The sequence below is a fragment of the Dermacentor variabilis genome, chromosome 10, assembly GCF_050947875.1.
Source record: "Dermacentor variabilis isolate Ectoservices chromosome 10, ASM5094787v1, whole genome shotgun sequence".
Classification (NCBI taxonomy): Eukaryota; Metazoa; Arthropoda; class Arachnida; order Ixodida; family Ixodidae; genus Dermacentor; species Dermacentor variabilis.
In genome coordinates, this window is record NC_134577.1 from 105,456,482 (window position 1) to 105,472,048 (window position 15,567).

At 46.8% G+C, this 15,567-nt stretch overlaps 1 protein-coding gene across 2 annotated transcripts in view; it reads left to right on the forward strand.

The window, feature by feature from the left end:
• Positions 1 to 15,567, forward strand: part of Pur-alpha (Purine-rich binding protein-alpha) — a 242,983-nt gene that overhangs the window by 191,389 nt on the left and 36,027 nt on the right. For both annotated transcript variants that reach the window (XM_075673279.1, XM_075673280.1), the window contains 2 exons: positions 956 to 1,076; positions 12,312 to 12,418. In XM_075673279.1, coding sequence (XP_075529394.1) covers positions 956 to 1,076; positions 12,312 to 12,418 — 228 coding nt within the window. The remainder of the gene's footprint in view (positions 1 to 955; positions 1,077 to 12,311; positions 12,419 to 15,567) is intronic.

Here is a 15,567-nt window from a genome sequence, read left to right on the forward strand (position 1 = left end):
CACATGCATAAGGTGTGTGTGTAAGACACTGGGCTGTCTCAGCGAAACAGGTTTAAGCCGTGAACAATTATTATGCAACTTGGACTAAGGAGTAAATTGCATATTGACCAACTGGACGTTCAGATGATGCAAGAAATTAAGAATAAATTTGGCAAAAGCGGTGGATGCCATGTGCCAACTATAACACAACGTTATCTGTCCCACTGCTCTCGCTTCGGTCTGGCACGTTTGGCTTGCACGTGACCTTTAACCTTCTCCCCCCTTTTTTTGTCTTGCTGACGTTACTTTTTTTTTTTTAACTGCATAGGGAAGGGCATCGTAACAATACCTGTCCTGCTGCCATACAGTGTACAGTGCTGTACTGTAACTGTACAGCTTATGTTTCGAATTGTACTATTTATGTTCGCAGTTTATGCACATACTTTCAGCTGTGCTGTATATTTCAATGATTTTCATGCCCATATAATTTTGACAGTGCTGATGTATCAATTGCCTGCAAAATTTTTATACAAATATTTTTTCGTCTTTCTCTTCCTGTTAATCGCCTCCAGCAAGTTTTTCGTGATATATTTTCTTCAAGAATATTTTGTTGTTTACTTGCTCACATACATTTCTAGTTTATTTCAGTTTTGTTTGCATAGCTTCACATGGCTGGCAATATTTTGTATTTACTAATATTCATTCTATGTAGGTCTCGCTCGCAGTTGTTACTTCGAGGCCTACTCCTCTGTATTACAGTCACTGTGTATACTGCTATGATTTGTCAATAAAAGTTGGCCCATCGATATCCATACGCCTAATGTCACCTGTACTGTTACGCACAACTTGTTTGCCACATAATGAACGAGGAAAACGCGGGGTAAACAAGGGTTTTAATTTTTGTTACTAATGACCACAACTGCTGGCTTTCTCTGGTTGTTACTTATCGTGCTACTTCCCACGTTGTGACATGCAGGTGTCCCAGACGATAGCACGAGGTGGTCCTAGGTCCCAGATTGCCATTCCCGCACAGGGTATGATCGAGTTCCGTGACGCACTCACAGATTTACTAGAAGAGTTTGGCACAGACGATGGAGGTGAGTCCCTTCTCGGCTCCTGTGATTCCAGTGCCTATTGTAGTGCTCCATATTTATCTGTAGGGTTGGCAACCATGTAGTGTGAATGTTGTTTCATATTCGCGATACACCCTTTCACTCCTTACAAATGTGGCCTTTGGAAGTCTTTCGGTTTTGCCCTTTGACATATTTAGCGGGCAAGGTAGACAAGGGTGAGTAGCAGGTAGAAAGGCTTCGCTAGTTTCGGTTTCAAGGAGGCGCCGGCGACGTGGCCGACGACCATGCTGGAGAGGTATCAAAACTAAAGCATTGTTATTCTGGCTCGACTTGGTGGCCAAATTAATGACATGCTTTAAGGTGCCTAAAATTTTAATCTTTCTTGTATGTGTATTTCATTGGGCTAGTGAGGCCGCAGAGCTGTTCAAATAATCAAGCATGTCCGAATTATCAGCTGGTGACTGTACAACAGAAAAACATTTGTATTTGTATGCCCAGTAACGGTGCAACTAACTAGTTCAGTGCTAGTTCTTCACAGAATTGTATGTCACTAAAATACTGCACACTCTAACAAAAGGCCAGTAAGCATAAGCGAGTACGACGAACAATACTTCAAGCATTGGGGCCCTCGGGAGGGCAGGAATATCCCACCGTGGCTGCCCAGTTAGTGGCCAAGGGGGTTCGCTGCCGAGCTTGAGATCTTGGATTTGATGTCGGCTATGGTGGCTGCTTTTCAATAGGGGTGAAATGCAAAAAGGCTCCTCCGCTTAGGCACACATTAAAGAACCCCACGTGGTCAAAATACACCCGGAGTCATCCACTACGGTGTGCCTCATAATCACATCGTGGTTTTGGCGTGTGAAAGCCTGTAATGTAATCTTTCTTTAGCAACACTGGAAACCCGCAGAATATGGGCAGTGTGACTGTTGAGTCATCTTCTCTGCTGAACTTTGGAGTACCACATGACAGCGCTTGGCGAATCGTGGCAGGAGCAGCATGTGGAGAACAGACGTGCAACTCTGGTTTCCTACGGGAGCCTATGGAGTAACTCTATTCGCATGTACCTCCTCTCCACATTCCTCTTCTCCACAGTGCAACCACTGCAGCATTAAAATGTAACTGGCTCCACTAACGAAGCTTCACTTAAAATTTTCATGAGGCCTGGATGGTCTGAACACCAGATTGCAGTTTTGCCTAAAGCCCATCATAATATCCTTTGGCCTGAAGCTTTCCTTGTCCGCCTAGCTGCTCCCCCAAGGGTCGAATATGGAATGACAAGTCGCACAGTGCTGTGGTGTTTGAACTCCTGGGGAGAGAGCCGCATTGACATTGGGTCTAATAAATGCCAAGGATTATGCCCACCTCATGTGGAAGGGTTCCTCATAAGTGCGGATACCTTTGCGCGTGGGCATACTTTGGCTATGGCTGTGGCTAGGGGAGCGCTCTTGCCGCACAAAGCCGTGGTGACCTAAGGAACTAAGTTTGTGCAAAATGCTGTAGTGCAGTGAACACCTTCGACCAAGTGAAGTGAGGTTGTTTGCAGTGTGAATCACAGTGCAGAAGTGATTCACTTATTTATTTATTACTCACAGCACCTTATTGACAGTACAGCAGGTAGTATAGCACAGTATATATACCTAAAATTTGCAGATACAGCATTAAATGGGAGCACAGGAAAGAAATGCGGATAGAGACTTACAACATTGTGAGCACAAAATATGAGAAGTGTAATGAGCAGCAAGAGAATTTGGATAGTTGTTCCGGTATAGCCAGACCTGACACAGGATTACAAGGCACTCCAGCTACACAAGTCCAAGACTTAAATCCAAGAAATAAAATTCACGAATTGGAAAGCAAGTTGCAAACATCCAGTTTATTTATTTACTTATTTTATTTATTAAGGAACCCACAGTGCCAAGGCATTACAGTAGGGGGGGGAGGGGTACAAGAAGAAATACATACGACACCTCTGCTCCTGTACAGTGTTGATAACAAAAGAGGAAAAACGAAAAAAAAAAGAACAAAAAAAGGCAAAGCCCTTAGCAATGCACATCTACAATCTACAAGATCAAAAAGAAAGCATCATTTGATTCAACCCTCACAACATCACTCGGTAGTCTATTCCATTCCCTAATGGTTTTAGGAAAGAAAGACATTCTAAACAATTCAGTTTTTGTCGCAAATTCATGGACCTTAAAATCATGGTCAACACGATTGGATCTATAAAAAGGCTCTTGCACAAACTTTTCGCGATCAACCCGAACAGCTGAATAATAAATAGCATGGAAAAACTTCAGCCTCAACTTCTTACAGCGCGTGTCTAGTAGTTCCCAGTTGAGGACTTCCTTCGTACGCAATGCACTGTATTGAGCCCCGCGTATGCCAGATACGAAACGAGCGGCAATGTTCTGCACCCGCTCCAGCTTATCGTTATCTCTAAGAGTATGCGGGTCCCAAACCGTACACGCGTATTCCAGAATTGACCTCACATAAGTCTTGTACAAAATGTCCCGACATGACTGTGGAAAAGTGTTTGCATTTCGGCGAAGAAATCCCAGGATTTTGCATGCTTTAGCAGTGACATAATCGACTTGACGGCGCCAATTCAAAGCGGGAGTAAAATAAACACCTAAATATTTAAATTCGAATACCTGTTCCAACATTACATTCCTAATAACATACGGTTGCATATCAAGGTTTTTCCTTCTTGTAAATTTCATATGAACTGTTTTAGACAAATTCAAATTCATATTCCATTTGACGCACCACTCTGAGATTCTGTTCAAGTCTTCCTGAAAGATCTCAGCATCACGGTCACAAGTGACTACTCTATAGAGAATGCAGTCGTCTGCAAATAACCGCATTTGAGACACTATTCCGTCACTAATGTCGTTCACGTACAACAAGAACAATAGCGGCCCCAACAACGGAGCCTTGCAGAACACCGGACACAACTTGCACCTTCTGTGACTGAGTACCATTCACCACCACAAACTGCTGACGTAAACGTAGGTAATCTTCTACCCATGATATTACTTGAGGACTGATATTGTAAAAGGCCTTTTTTTTTATTAGTAAACAGTGCGTCACGGTATCAAATGCCTTTTTGAAATCCAAGAACACACAGTCCACGCTAAGACGCCTGTCCAGTGCTTCTGCCAGCTCGTGCACAAATTCAGTCAACTGCGTAGTACAAGATAGGCCCCTTCGAAAACCATGCTGCCGAGGATTGAACAATGAATGTGCGTCCATATGTGCTACTATACTATATACAAAATAGGTTCAAGAGTCCTGCACGCAACTGAAGTTAGCGATACTGGCCTATAATTTGAGACGGTGTCACGAGGACCAGATTTGTGAATTGGCACTACGCGTGCGATTTTCCAGTGATCTGGAAGGCAGGATTCCTCAAGCGATTTTTCGAAAGTAATCTTCACGTACGGTGCAACCGACTGAGCACAAAATTTATAAAACTTGTTTGGCAAGTCATCAGGACACCCAGCCTTACCAATCTTCAGATTCTGCAGCAGAGACTCTATGCCATTAATGCTAATAACAACATCATCCATATCACTCACCACCGGCTGGAAATTCAAGGTACTCATATCATGTCTCTGTTGCAATGCACAGCTGAAAACAGCGCTAAAATACGTATTAAAGAACTCAGCTTTTCCTACGTCATCATCAATAAAGCTGTTACCGGACACAAGCGGTGGTATAGTCACAGTGTCTTTTCCATTTCTCTTTGCATGTTTCCAGAATTCCTTTGGATTATCCTTTAATTTCGACTCCATTGAAATTCCAAATGAATGCTTTGCAGCTACCACTGCAACTCTCATTTTTTCGGTAGTTTCATGCAGCTTCAACCAATGATCACGTGTCGGCTTTCCTTTGTATTTACTGTAAGCTAGTTGCCTTTTGCGTGTTAGACTGCGTAACTCCCGAGTAAACCAAGGTTTACTTTTACTTCTTCTGTTCGTTAATGTCCACGCTGGAACAAAGCGCTGCCTCAGCTCAAACATCTTCTCCTTAAATATAGGCCATAATTCAGTTACTCCAGTGTAGTCGGCATATGTTTCAAATACCGTCCGGTACTCATTCAACGCTTTATTTATCTCGCATACATTTGCTTTTTCGTAGTTATATACTCGTCTGTTTGCTGTTCCAATGCTTCTTAAATGTTCAACATTCATTTCACAAAGCACAGCATTATGATCATTTATTTGTTATGAGCATTTGTTTATTTGTGAATAACAAATCTAAGATATGGTTCCCACGTGTCGGTTCCAATACAGTTTGACGTAACTCAAAAAATTCAACCAAGTTAATCAGTTCCTGACTGGACCGACCCGAAAAAGAGTGAAAGTGAGGTTGATGACTCCAATCAATATTAGGCAGGTTGAAATCACCTCCAACTATCATGAAGTCTGTTTGAACTGCGTCAACTGTCACTGCCAACTGCCTAAGCACATCAACGGATGAATCAGGCGGGCGGTAGAATGAACATACAGTTAAAACTTTGTTATTATTAAGCGTCTGTCTGCACCATACAGCCTCGCATTCATCGGTGCCAGCATTTATCTGAGAAGAAGAAATTCTAGAATCCACAAGAATAAATACACCTCCACCATGCAAGTCTCTGTCCTTTCTATAACACTTAAATAGATCTGAGAATACTTCACCATCAGCAACTTCATTTGCTAACCGTGATTCAGTACCGAGAATAATAGACGGCTTTACCATGTCAACTAGAGATGCAAATTCATCAACCTTGTTCTTAATGCTTCGGCAGTTAATTACAAGAAAGGAAATATGCGTTGCATTATGCCGACGCCGTCATCCGACCGGTTCTACTCCCTTTGTAGCATCTGCTTTGTCTTTTATTACTGGTACCTCCTCCTTTGTATTATCATCAAACAAGTACTTCTGACCATATATAATAAGAGTGTCTTACTTAAGACTGATCTTGTCGCCACTTTGTTGTCGCGATTTCGCGAACTGCCATAGATGCTTTCTCTTTCTACGTGCATCCTCAGAAAAGTCCTCTGAAATACTGACATTGCTTCCTTTTAATTTATAAGCGCTTTTTAAAACATTTTGTTTTTCAACGTAGGAAGCGAAAGTCGCTATTAATGGACGATTGCTACCAGTCTTGAATTTGCCTAGCCTGTGAGCATTTGCCATTTTCACTGATTGGATACCCAATTTTGATTTGCACACATCAATTACACATACTCCAGAGTCCTCACTTGACTCATTTGGTTTTGTATCTTCTACACCAAAAAAAAAGCAAATTACAACGCCTCCTCTGGTTCTCGAGATAGTCTACCTTCGCCATAACTGAACCCAGCACACGCTGGTGTTCTTCACATTGTTTCTTACATTCTTTAATTGCACAGTTAATTTGGTCAATACTAGATATTTTAGATTCTATAGACGCTACATGGGTGCTGAGATCATTCATAGCGCGTTTACTTTCAACTTGGGTTAGTTCTATTGCATTTAACTTGGCCTTAATGCTATCTTGACCATCGAGGAGCCTCTGCAGAGTTTCGGCAGTGGTCGGGCCAGGGTTAAGCTCAACATCGCCACTTAAACGTAGCAGCAACAGATAAAAGGAAATACGACGCAATAATCGAAAGTGATGACGCGAATAATCTTTCACTTGCGAGTGAGTTTTCAGGCAAGCAAATAACATTTGGGGTGGAACCGGCAAAACAAAATGCATGCGAAAGCAATGCAAGTTCGGATTACTAACCTGCAAAAGCAGCAAGAAAAACGTGAGCAGCACCGCTTCTGCCATGCCGGTTCCATGCCCCTCTGGGTGACTGCCAGATCCCGGTATTTGTAGGCTGATGATAAGGCGATCACTGCACCAGTGTTCCTTGATCGGCACGGTACATCGGCCGAAGTCAGCGGCTATGCTTGTCGATTCATCGTCGTGAGCAGCAGACGAAGTTCCATTCACTGATCCATCAACGCACATCCCAGACCAAAAGGGTGAACTCGTAGTTGACGTACAGGAAACGGCGTCGCCAGAAGACTGCTTCAAAGCTGAGATGCCATGTGCCTGCAAAAGCAGCAAGAAAAACGTGAGCGGCACCCTTCTGAGGAATTGAGCAAGAATAACTGTGTTGTAAAATATCAAAAGTATTTCAATTTCAATTCAATTCAATTTTTATTTTTCCAGAAATAATAGGTCCTGGAAAGGGTCAAGAGCTAAAAGCTGTCTCGACAAGCTGTTTTGACTGTATATAACATATACAGTCAAAACCTCGATATGGTTGTCTTCTGTTAATTCGACCGGTACGGGACCGCCGCAAATGGATAGAATTGTATGGCAGGTTCTATTAAACAAGATGAAGAACAAGATGCTATCCGTCCTAGCCGTCCTAGCCGGTTCGACAGTGCCTGCTACCCAGGTGAGTAGCCGTCCGGTTGCCTCCGCCGTCGAGTACTCCGCCTGGGCACCAGTGTTGACGGGCCGGGTGTGGCAACACCAGGTGCTGCCTGCACCAGCCTCGCTCCATCCAGAGGGTGTGCAGTGGTCGGCCTTGTGAGTGGTGACGGACATGACACCGGCCCAATGGGTGCCCCACCACTGGCAACGGTTGCCGCCTCCGAGGTGGGCGGTGCTCCGCTGGAAGCGAATGGTGCTGCCGCTAGTCCCCCTGCGGGCTGGAACTCAGAAATGGCAGTCGAGGGTGCTGGCCAGATCCCGAGGCGAGGCCTGACATGGTCGACATGTCTGTGCCACGTGGCCCCATCTGGCATGCGGACAAGCGGCGAGGAGGCGCTGGCAGGAGGCACCACATGTCCAGCATACCAGGGTGGGCCGGGACGGAAGTTTTGGTGAAAACTGGAGCTCTCGACTCCGGCAAAGGCCCGGGGCAGTACCCTTGGTCAGCAGCCAGCTTCTGTTTCGGCTGCTTCAGGAGCACTGTGGATTGGAGGTCCGGGTGCAAGACGTCCAAGGGTGTCTTGACCATCCGACCCAGCAGGAGCTCACAGGGGGCACGGCCAGTGATATTGTGGGGCGTGGTCCGGTACTGAAACAGTGTCTGGGCAATCTGCGTCCAGAAATTTCCAATATGGCTTTTCTTGAGCTTGTCCTTGATGGTTTGCACCACCCGCTCGGCTGCACCGTTTCAAGCAGGGTGGTACGGCGGAACTGTCATCCGGCGGATAACGTTCTTCGTCAGCCAGGCCAGGTACTCTGTGCTGGCGAAAGCAGGGCCATTGTCGTACACGATGATGTCCGGCAACCCCTGGGCAGCGAAGACCTGTTGTAGCGCTGCACTGGTCGCGCCTGCTGATGGAGTGGTGACAGGTAGAACCTCCACCCACTTCGAAAAGGCGTCTACTACCACCAGGTAGCAATGGCCCTTGAAGGGCCCCCCAAAATCCACATGTAGGCAGGACCAGGGTCTCTGCGGGAACGGCCAGGGGGTGACTTCCACATGACGTGAGGCCCGCTGATGCTCCTCTCACATTTGGCAGCTCTGCACCATGTGAGCAATGTCCTGGTCCAGGCCAGGCCACCAAACATGGGACCGGGCCACCATCTTGGTCTTTTCGACGCCAGGATGACCTGCGTGCAGCAACTGCAGGACCCTGGACCGGAGACTTTGTGGAATCACCACCCTGGAACCCCACAGTAGGCAGCCCTGCGTCAAGCTGAGCTCGGCGGCCTTGTGGCTATAGGCCTGCTGAACCAATTCCACTCCACAGGACACCGCCTTGACCACCTGAGACACAACTTGGTCCCGGCTGGTCGCTTGCAATACCGTAGATCTGTAGAGCACCTCTGAGTAGGTGTGCTCCTGCTAGAACACTTCAGCAGGTTCTGGAACAGCGTCAGGCACTTCTGGCACGGACAGGCGCGTCAGGGCATCAGCAGGTCCCAGGTCCTTTCCCGGACGGTAAATCAGCTGGTAACTGTAAGCTGCTAGCCTCAAAGCCCAGCGTACCACTTGAGGTGACGCCTGCACAGGAATAGCCTTGTCAGGCTTCCAGCAGCCCTAACAGTGGCTTGTGGTCCGTGATCGTCTCGAACTTCCGGCCTCACAGATACAGGTGGAAGCATTCGACACCAAACACGAGGGCCAGGCTTTCCTTGTCTAGCTGGCTGTAGCATTGCTCTGCAGCATGAAGCCGACAAGAAGCAAACGACACAGGGCATTCCTGGCCATCTTTGTCCCGGTGTGCCAGGACAGCTCCCACGCCGTACGGCGACACATCTACAGTCGGGACGACAGGCTTGGCAGGGTCGAAGTGCACTGGCACTTCGGTGGTGATTAGCTCCTTGCTGCATTGGAAGGCCCGGTCCTGCTGGTTCTTCCAAACCCATTGCTGACCATCTCGAAGCAGAAGATGGAGCGGCTGTAGATGCTCCGACAGGTTTGGCAGAAAACTTCTGTAGAAGTGGATGAGGCCGAGGTAGCTCTGAAGCTCCTTCTTGTTCTGGGGCTTAGGTGCCCTGAGTACAGCATCAACTTTGCAAAGAGCCGGGGCTAGGCCTGCCTGGGAAATGACATGTCCCAAGTACTCAACGCTGGGGGCTAGGAAAACGCACTTTTCCAGCTTGAGCTTGAGGCCGGTGTCCTGAAGTCGTGCCAGGCTGTTGTGCAAGTTTTTCAGGTGGTCCCTGTCATCGCTGCCAGTAACTAGGATGTCATCCAAGTACACCGCCCCGTGCCTCATGCCCCTGAAGAGGTTGACCATCTCCCTCTGAAATATGGCTGGGGCTGAGGCCACGCCAAAGGGTAAGCGCCTGTACTGGAAGAGTCCCAAAGTTGTCGATATTGTGGCACACTTCCGGGAGGCATCCTGGAGCACCAGCTGCTGGTAAGCATCTCTGAGGTCGAGCTTGGTGAACTTCTGTCCGCCGGACAACACTGACCAGATATCTTCAATCCGGGGCAACGGATACTTCTTGACGGTAGCGACGCGGTTGGTGGTAACCTTGAAATCCCCACAGATCCTGACACTGCCGTTTCGCTTGAGGACGAGCGGCCCATTCAGACGTCCTGATGGGCACCAGGATGCCCTCTCGCTGTAACCGTTGCAGCTCCTGGGTGACCCCATCCTTTAGGGCGAACAGCATTGGGCGAGGCTTGAAAAAACGTGGCTGGGCTTCCTCAGGTACATAGATGCCAGCCGTCGTGCCGGCGAATGTGCCCACCCCTGGCTGGAACAGGGGCTTGAACTCTGTTAGGAGGCTGGGAACATCTGTCACCGTATGCAGGCTGGCTTCCTAGTACTCTGGCAGACGAATGCCCAGTGCATAGATCCAGTTTCGGCCCAGCAGGGTCGGCGGCGACCCCTCGGTTAAGTAAAAGGGAAGGGTTGCCTCCCTGCCGCGAAAGCGAACGCTGACCTGCGCCTGACCCTGGACCTGGAAGAGCTGCCCGGAGTAGCTGCGCAGCATTACGCCCGAAGCCTCAATGGACATGCCGGGGAAAGTATGTTTGAAGACTTTCCTGGCCATTACTGACACGCTGGCCCCTGTGTCCAGCTCCATGGAAATGGGGTGCCCGCAGATTTCGACGGTCAGCATGTATGGCAGCAGAGACGACGGTACAAAGCCTGTGTGCCACATGTCGAAAATTGGCGTGTCCTCGACCACAGCGTGGAGCCTGGCCGCGGAATAATCCGAGCCTGCTGCCGGACGTCCCCGCTGCTTACCCTTGCGACGGCTACCCTGGCCGCAGGCTTGTGTGGCGCAGGCTTCAACCAGGCTGCTGCTGCTGCTGTTTGCTGTTTCTTTAAAATTTGTGGCATACATCTTAAAACACTTCTGATTGGAACTGTGCTGCAAGTTTAAATAACATGTGCAAAATGCTTTAGTAAAATGAGTGGGAATGTATACGGTTAGGTATTTTTACTCACTGCGAGTATGTTGTCGTATGAAGTGGGTTCACTTATTTCACTGTTTTTAAAAAGTTGGTGTGCCAGGCGTGATTTTAAAGTGACTGGATGGGTGCTACCCAAGCTTGCTAGACATGAAATAGTTGATGTTCTTATATCTGATGTCCCTGTATGAGTTTTTTGCATGGAGTCCACATTCTCTAAACATGACGAAACACACTAAGCGATTGAAAATTGTTGATCTATTTAGCAGCTGTATGCTTTTTATGATTCTGAAAATGTAGGAATGTGGTTGAGGTAAGGTTTAAATCAACAAAATCAGTTGGCTCCCGAAAGGGTTATAAAAAAATAAGGTAAGCCCACGTTGGAATTGGGTAAATAAATACCTTAATCAGACATCTTCAGCTACGGTTATTGCTTGAAAATCTTCCTAAGACAGGCCAAAAGTAGGTGTTTTTGATGAGAGATGACTTGTGTTCAAAGCTTCCGGTGTCCCCTAAGCTCTGCTGAGATAGATGCTCCCACTGAAGTGGCCGCAATCGGGGTCCATATAGGGGTCAGGCACACGCGCTCCAAGTGGTCAAGTTCGAATTATCCAGGGAAGGCCCATTTTAGGATCGGAATAGCGAAAGCTTGGGCAAATAGAAATGCATGGGCGCCAGCCGGGGCCTTTGGTAGGGAATTTGAATTACCCAAGTTGACGCAAGTCTAATGTGTAACGTGCATGGCTATAATGAAAACGAAAGGTCATGCAGATGTGAAGAAATAAGTAAAAATATTCAATTGGTCATGCTTTAGTTCAGTGAAGTTTTCCCCCTTGCGTAATGAAATCGTAAATGCTGTACCCAACACAGAATTGGATAGCAAAGCAGATAGCAAGCATGGGCACCCAATTGAGTGCCCATGCTTGCAGAGTATTCACGCCCGTATTGTTACAGTGAAAGCAGCATGGAAACCAGTCAGGTGCTCGCATTTTGTTATTTTAGAAGATAATGCGTATTGTGCAGTATCTTAAAAATTTCAGTGTTGAGCATTTAGGATTGCTTAGCCCGCAGCTGCGGTGCAACGGCACACAGTAACAATAGGTGTTGGCAGTTGAGGTTCTGTTTCACAAGTGCAACCAAAACGGAAACCACCTGCGAGGAGTGTGCAACGGTCGCGGAGCAACAGAAACTGCTGTATCACTGTGTGAAAATTGCATCTTTGGAAACTGCCTTTATATGTAGGTCAAGGAATTGTCATGGTTATGTTATTGTCATCCTGCTACTGTTGTCATTGTACCATAGTCATCTACGTTGTCGTAATTTCATTATTTTTAAACTACTTTTCATTGTAAATGACTCGCAAATGCCAAAAAAAGTGTGTGTGTCGTTTTCTCTTGTCTCGCAGCTTTCAAAGGAGAACTACCCGAGGGACGCCACATGCGCGTAGAAAACAAGACGTTTTATTTCGACATTGGTCAGAATACCCGAGGCATCTACATGCGCATCTCCGAGGTGAGTTTGTGGCGGTGTCTCCCAAGGACACTGGTCCATCTTTATTGAAACCCATGCAACTGCCTCTTCTGTTACCTTAATGAATGCTCAGGCCGTCGTCTCATTTAATCTCTGCAGCAAGACAAGGGCCTCCCCTGCAGTGATGTCAAATTACACCTGTCTTGCATCTGCTTACACCCTGTTGTACCCACAGATTTCCTTATTACATCATACCACTCTGCTGTTGACTGTATTTTACCTCCCTTGGCGCCCGTTTTGTTGCCCCAATAGACCACTGGTTATTAAGTCGGATTAGCATGCATTATAGAATGGATTGTATGCAAAGCCACAAGGTTTCCCATACTCTGACTCTTGTACCAGCGACCGACATTAACCAAGTTTCTTGCCCTTCATCTGTGGTAATGCGAGTATGATAGGCATTGGGATACCTTAATGCTTATGGTAGTTTGTACAGCAACAACCACTGCACTTAATTGTTTTTGCTGTGTTATTGCAACCATATGCACTTCCATGGTCAAAGCGTCGCTAGAACTGCGCTTTCATTCGTTCTTGCACGAATGACAAAACTGTCACATTTCAGTTAAGACGGAGAGGTCCATGAGCACTTTTAGATGCGTTTAACACATCAGCACTGCAACAAACACAGCTGTGATTGTGCCGCTTTACATGTGCATGTGAAAGTGCGCTAGGCTGCCCACACTGCTAATGTTATGTGTATTGAAGTGCACCTGTTCGCGGCAAGGCTAATTTGTCGCACAGTGTAGTAGGAAATTTGGCTTGCAAGCTGTGCACCTCTTGCATAATGCCGACAGCCCTGTGTGCACATTGGGTTCCCATCACCACCGCGAAGGGTAGACATGCAGGTGAGCACGAGATGCGTATGGGCCACGTCAGACCTGCTACAGGTCGTGCCGCCTGTTCGTTTGCATTTTACACTAATTGCAACAGTTAAGCATGGCTAAAAGGAATGTGTACAGCGCACACAGGACTAGTGTCATCAGTTACAGTGCCGTCGTTAGCTGTGCATTGTTCGCCTGAGGCCACACAGGTGACAGAAGTCTCATTTCTTGAGCCAAGAGTAACACGACTAGCAGCGGTGGCTGTGACAGGCTGGCAAGCTGATTTGATTGTGTGGCTGAATATTCTAGCGCTTTCGAGGCCACTTCTGCCATGCTAGCTTACAGTGCTGGATCGCTACGTTGGTGCATAAGATATTGCAACATGCTGAGCTTCTTTTTATTGCGATAGGTGAATTTTTGCCATCGCCGTGATGTTCCGTATAATGTATAAAGGCAATAACACCGTCGCAGCATGCCATACAATGATACACTGTATGTGAGAGGGAAAGCATGTGAGGGGAGCCGGCGATAGCAGCTCAATCTGGCGCACTAAATGCTGTGAAAAATTGGTTGTAGAGATGGGGGAGGGGGAAGAGGGGGAGGTGGTGTTGTTTTCTGGCAGCAGCTGTCTATTTTGTGACCGCGTGATCTTGAAAGTGATCTGCAGACGACTCATCCCTTTGTGTGCGCTGTGTTCTCGCCGCTCTTGCGTTAACGGGATAGACCGCACGAAGTTCACTTCGCTCGCTGCTGCTGCCATGCTTTCTCACGCCAGCGGTTTGACATGGAGTCTGACATGTCTGCAGTCATCGAGTGTGATCTGTTCAAGTTTGCTTGTGCATGCTGGTACCACGCCTGTTAATTTAGTAAGTGAATGTTTCCAAGTTTATATGGCTGATAAAACTACTATCCTTACTTCATATAGCTGCCGACTAATTTGCCATCACAATCAATGCTCCGCTTTTTGGGCAAAACTGTGACTTTCTTCGTGTAATTTGCCCTGATGGAATCAGTGACAGAAGAGTCGACAAAAGTTGTAGTTCCTGCACTCAAGACCTCTTCTCATCTCCACTTTTGCATTGTAGTAGTCAGCAGTGCCTTCGTGGCGAAAACACGGGGGCATGCCAACATATATTCTACCTACACTGTTGCAGGGAATCAAGCTTGCATTTACAGGGGCATGTATGCAGCCAAAACACTATGTTTATGTCAGAACGCCACAGTAAAGTCAGTGAGACCTGTAGTAGAGGCTGCGTCGCTTGCAAACTTCCTATGCACATCCTGCGCATGAGAAGTGAGTATGTTGCCGTTGTAATGCTATCGTTGTCATTGCATTGATGTCAGAAAATCGCTGTTCTGCATTTTTTGTCATACCATCATCGTCACAACGTCACGGCCTCCATTATCATCATACAGTCATCAAGCATTCCTTGTCATGCTGTTGCGATTCTGTCTTGGTAATTCTATTGCTGTCATTTTGCTATCACCATCCGACTCTCGTCATGCCATTGTCGTCAAACCATAGTGTTCATACTCTTCATGATACAGTGGTCGTCATGCCATCATTGTCATACACTCATCGTCTCATCATGCACACACATTTGTTATGCTGTTGTCATCATGCATTCGTTGTCATGTTGACGTGATGCTGTCATAGTCATACCATCATCGTCATCTAAAGTCATCATCCCACTCTCGCCATGCCGTCATCGTCGTCTTACCATTCTTGTCATACAATTGTCATACCAGTGTCGTCATGCCATCATTGTCACACTGACATTTTACCATTGTTATCACTTCATAAACATCATCATAATATTGTTAAGCCGTCATCGTCATACTGCCTTCATCGTTCCATCGACGTTGTTGCTTCTCCATCATTATAGCATAATCGTGCTAGTGTCTTCACACCCGATTATGCCACAGTTGTTATGCTGTTGTCATCATTGCGTCATCATCAGACAGTCGCTGCCATGCAGGAATCCATTGCCATGCCATCATGGCTGCACCATTGTTGCAATTCTGGCTTCGTCATCTGGTTGTTGTCGTACACTCGTCACTGTCCCATGCGCCTCATGCCGTCGTTATACTGTCATCGTTTCAGAACCATCATCTTAATGTCGTCATGCCATTGTCGTCATACTACCTTTGTTGTTTCATTGGCGATATTCCTTCTTTATGATTCCGTCGTTGTCACTGATGGTCGTTGTCGTTCTTGTGGGGGGACCTTGGCAAGCAAGTGCTGTCCCAAAAGGGGCCAATACCGGAGACAGCGTATGTCGAATGTAGCTGAACTATTGGAAGTCTCAG